The sequence below is a fragment of the Monodon monoceros genome, unplaced genomic scaffold (genome assembly GCF_005190385.1).
Source record: "Monodon monoceros isolate NGI ecotype Baffin Bay Population unplaced genomic scaffold, NGI_Narwhal_1 Super_Scaffold_8, whole genome shotgun sequence".
Classification (NCBI taxonomy): domain Eukaryota; kingdom Metazoa; phylum Chordata; class Mammalia; order Artiodactyla; family Monodontidae; genus Monodon; species Monodon monoceros.
The window spans coordinates 26,975,835-26,980,795 of record NW_021703785.1 but is presented as its reverse complement, the minus strand read 5'-3'; the positions used below and the strand labels follow the sequence as shown (position 1 = coordinate 26,980,795).

The 4,961-nt window shown below is 54.9% G+C and overlaps 1 protein-coding gene across 1 annotated transcript in view; it reads right to left on the bottom strand.

Annotated features, from left to right (window-relative positions):
* The window catches only part of POU4F1 (POU class 4 homeobox 1), a 2,055-nt gene extending 959 nt beyond the window's left edge, over nucleotides 1–1,096 (bottom strand). The window contains exons 1-2 of the mRNA XM_029210471.1: nucleotides 974–1,096; nucleotides 8–313 (exon numbers count right to left, since the gene is read on the bottom strand). Coding sequence (XP_029066304.1) covers nucleotides 8–313; nucleotides 974–1,096 — 429 coding nt within the window. The remainder of the gene's footprint in view (nucleotides 1–7; nucleotides 314–973) is intronic.
* Between the last annotated feature and the right edge of the window lie 3,865 nt (nucleotides 1,097–4,961).

Genomic DNA, 4,961 nt, shown 5'->3' with positions numbered 1-4,961 from the left:
GGCCGTCGTGGGCGCCGCCGCCGCCCGCCGCGCCCGCGCCGCCCGCGCCGGCCATGAGCGCGAGCGAGGGCGACGAGATGTGGTCCAGCAGGTCACCGGGCTCGAGCGCCTGGTGGTGATGGTGGTGGTGGTGGTGATGCGCCAGCGGCACGGTGGACGTGGACGTGCATGGCACGCTGTTCATCGTGTGGTACGTGGCGTCCGGCTTGAACGGGTGGCTCTTGCCCTGGGACACGGCGATGTCCACCGCCGCCAGCGCCTCGGCCCGCGCCAGCAGCGTTTCGTCTAGGCTGGCGAAGAGGTTGCTCTGTAGCTGCAGGCGACACAAACCAAACCAAAAAAAAAAAAACAACCACAAAACCAAAAAAAGCAAAAACACAGAACAACCACACACAAGCCGGAAAGTACAAGCAAAAGGCAAACACAAAGCAAGCAAAATAATAACGACGAGGGTGGGGATAGTGGAGACCGGGAAAGACAGAAGAGGGACACATTGGGGACGAGACAGGGGGTCAGATGAGAAGGGACGGGAGTGTGAGGAGAGGGGCAGATGCGGAGGAGAGGGGGACACAGGAACACATTCCGGGGACGGGCGTGGGAGACGGAAAAGGAGGGGTAAAGAAGAAGTGCAGATGTAACTCGCAGCTGGGGACCCGTGTCACGCACCCGAACACGCACAGAAAACGCCTTTCCAAGGCATGAAATTAACAGGAAAGAGTGGAGGGAAGTCGAGACTCATGGCCCCAGCGCTCCCCACTCCGATCGCCGGCGCCCGACACGGAGGCAGAGGCGACGGGAACACGACGCTAAGCTCCACTGTACGAAGCCTGCCTCGCAGCGGGACTCTTCTAAAACTCCCTGCCCGCAAATCCCCGCACCGGGACCTGTACATACATCAGCACCCGACATGCAGCGTCTCGGAGACGGGGAGGGGCGGGCGCGCGGGCCGGGTCGGCGTGCATGGGGCGCTTACCGGCGGCGTGGGCAGGCAGGCCCGCCGGATGGCCTCGGAGCTGGAGTGCAGCGACGGGTACTTGTGCTCAGGGAGGGTGGGATGCATGGCAAAGTGAGGCTGCTTGCTGTTCATGGACATCATCTTGATGGCTTGGCATGTAAATCCACAAACACTCCGAAAGTCCGCGGGAAAGTGCGCACGCCGGCTCCCCCGGCCTCCCTTCGGAGGCTGCAGCCGCGGCGGCTGGCGGCGCGCAGGCGGCGGACGCGCCGGGGGCCGCTGCTGCTTCTGCTGCCGCCGCTGCCGCCCGGCGCTGCTTTGACCGCGCAGACCGCCGCGCACCGGCCTCGCGATCCCACTTCTCCGAGAGCTCTAGCCCCGTGCGCCGACGGGATGCACTCCTCTTACACCTGAGCCCCAATTCTCGCGGCCGGTCCGGGGAGCTCTCGCGAGAGTTCGCGGGCCCACCGCGCTGACAGGCATCAGCTGTCTCCGTCTATCTGACGCGCGCTCTCCCTCTCGGCGGCGCCGTGCGTCTGCGCGCGCGCGCGCGCTCTCCCGGCCGCGACCCGCGCGTGGGAGCCGCTCTTATAGTGACCACCAGCAAGGACAGCGCAGGTGATGCACCTGTAGCTACCCGGACATGCGCACTGCACTTCTCACCTTTCCCATCGCGGGTCTGGAAAGATCAAAAGGGCCAGCTATTGTTTGAGGGTAGGCATCTTTTAGGGGGAGAAAGACAAGATGCTTGCCAGCCCCTGGGTGGTTTCCCTCCCTCCTCCACACCCTCACCCCGATCGCAAGCCCTGAATATATGCGCATTACTTAGGCACACCTCCTCTCCGGGACGTCTAACAAGCTGTTATATAATGTATACAGCTGGGCATTTGTATGTTAAATTATGCCCGCGCATTCTTCTGTATGCAGTATAAATAACACAGAAATGCAGAAGGTGCTGTCTTTTGCGGCAAGAACCTGTTTCTTTCATGGTTTATAAATAGGTTCCTGGAGAATGAATAATCGCGGTGACAGACATTTGTTTGAAGCAGTCAGATGCTATTGATTTCCATATGATTTAATTTCCTCCGCATACTTTGTTGTTGTTGTTGTTGTTGTGACTATAAGTGTGTCAGGCACCGACAGTGACAGCCACTTAGGAGCCACAAGGAGCGTGTGCTTTCTACTAGGGAACGGCTGGTTGTTGAAATGAAGTTGTGCATTTCTCTTATTGTTTGTCTCCTTTAACCGTGTACAAACCCACATTTCAAACGAGCTCCGGATGATCTGAGGCTCCTTGTAATCAAAAGGAAAAATAGTTAACAGGGTGTAGCTGGGATCCTTACCTCTCTTCAGCGTACACACACACACACACACACACACACACTTTATGTTGGAAACTCCAGGAAAAGGAAATAGCTTCAGAGAAAAGGGAATAAGATGCTGAAGAGAACTTTATTTTCCCTTCCATCGTTTTGGCTTGTTTGCCCACCACCCGCCCGCCCCCGCCCCCCAGATACAGATATACATACAGATGTATAGATGTGTATATATATACACACACATTTTTTTTTCTTCGGTAGGGAACAGAATCAAGCCAATTTATAGGAAAGCGTGATTAAAATATTAATTCAAACCAACTTAAAAGAACGGGGCCCAAGCTCTGGTCCAGCCTTTATTTATTTTTTATTATTGTGAAATCAAAACGTAAGAAGAATAAATCAATTAGCCAACCTGCTATGTGGCCCTTATGTGGCAGGCAGATCAAGGGCCTCCCGAGGAACCATAGTTCAGGTGCCCGAGTCCCCAGGGACTCAGCCCTTGCCCGGGGTGATAACAGCCCAGATGTTATCACATCTGCAGCGAGAGAGCTGGAGAACGGCAAGGGGCTGCGTAGGGGAGGCAGAGATCAGATAAATAATCTTTCTGGTCTCTCCCACAGCAAGGAGGTCTGTATTTCCGCTAAAGATTAGATCTCATTTCTATAAACCTTAATTTACGTTCGCCTTGGATCTTTTCTTTGGATAAACGCGTGCGTATTTAGCGGACACGCTCCCTACTCAAATTCCAAGAAGAGCCCAGAGGCGTCACCACGGCTTTTTTTTCTTTTTTCTTTTTTCTTTCTGTCTTTTCTTTTCTCTCTACCTTTCCCCCTCCCCCCACCCCCTCGCAGCCCGACAGGGGAGTTAAGAAGGATGTTCACTTGCTAGTGTGAGAAGGAGCCTCGTTTCCAGCCATTACGCGGTCCCTTGGGAGTGCTAAGTGCAACTTTATCTCTACGGGGAATGGACCACGAGCAGGACATCGCTGGAGGGAGCGAATGCTACTACGGTAGTCGTCGCACCGGGTGTTCAGGCTTAACTTAATCCTTCCTGACACCCACCGCGGCGGTTCCCTGAGCTCGCCTGCGTTAGGGGTCGGGGGGTCGGGGTCGGGGGAAGGAAGGGCGCCGCAGAGGATGAGCGCCTAGATCCTGTCTCCCCCTCCCCCCAGGGAAACGCTGGCTTTTAGGGACCCCAAAGAGTGCAGGGGAAACAAACGCAAATAGCACAGTTTTGGGGCCACATGGACTCAGAGACAGAGAGAGAGGTGAGCCCCTGAGTACCCGAAGCCCATCTCGGTTTACCCTCCAACACTGAGAGAGCGCCAATTAACCCAGCGGGGAGGTCCCTGGCCTGAGGTCAAGACTTCATCACCTTGTCCAGACTCCTCTCCTAGTTCACTTCTTTTAGGACAACCAGAGTCCCTGCCCAGCTTAGGGTGGGCTCAGACCTCTGCTCAGAATGTCTCACTTTCCCCCAGGGCTAGAAATAGGGCCCTGGGTACAGTCCCCATCTCATTACCCACCCCCCTCACCCCACTAATGGATTGGAAGCCCATTTAGGGCACATCTGTGTCCACCCTGGCACTTAGGAAGGGTGCCTGTCACAGAGTGAAAATACCCCATAGAACAATACACGTGTGTAGGAAGGAAGAGAAGGCAGACGGCGAGGGCCGGGAGAAAAACAAAGAGAGTTCAGCAAGCCAGGACCAATGGGGAGTGGGGGGCAAGCAGGAAGATCGCCGAAGGGGTCTCCTCTCTCCCTGAAAAGGAGATGCAGATTGGAACAGGAGGTGTGCTGTCCCCACGCAGAGCTGTCTATCTTGATTCCAGCCAGCAATTTTTCCAAATTCATTTATCTCATCCTTCCCTCATTTACTTTCTACCCTACCTTGAGCACCAGTCTGGGCCAGGGCAAGACACTGGAGATAAAATGAGGTATAAAATACAGGCATCTGCCTTGGGGCGGTGGCAGTCTATGAGAGTGGGGTAGCTACAGGTGAAGGGGGTGTTTTTGTGGTACAGGTGTGACAGGTGCGATGAGAGGGAATTGTATAGAAATACCGGGTGGGGTAGGGGATGATGCTTGGAGAATTATCCTGTCACATCCCTGCTGGGCCTCAGCCCCAGGCTAGAGAGTGGGACACGGTGGTAGATCTGCCGGTACTTCCTTGGACCTTATCAAGCCTTTCCCTACTCCCCCCAGGGCAGTGAAAGGGAAGGGTGGTGGACTGGGGCTCAGTCCATCAATGTCACTGCTTTGTGTTCCGGGTTTGGCAAGTGCAGTAACTAGATGGCCCCTGCCAGAGGTAGTGATGCCCACGTGGGGTCTGAGCCTTGGCATTAGAATCCTGGGCAGGTTGGGGTTTGTTTTTTTCTTTTTTTTTTTTTCCTTCCTGTTTAATGACCAGCACAGATTCCCTCCTCACCCGATCTCATAGCTTTGCATTTTATCAAGAGGGAGATAATGAATGCACAGCTATTGATTTCCAAGGAATTTCCGCCCCCAGGGATAGGGAGTCTATCATCTGGATCAGAAACACATTTCTTTCCCTCATTAATTAATTTTCTCTTCCTTCGTTGGCAGGCCCCACTTCACATTTCCTTTCGCAGCGCCTCTTTCCCGGGCTTGGCGGGCAGACGTTGGTAGGCTGGAGTGAAGACCCGCGGGAGAGGCGCAGCGCAAGG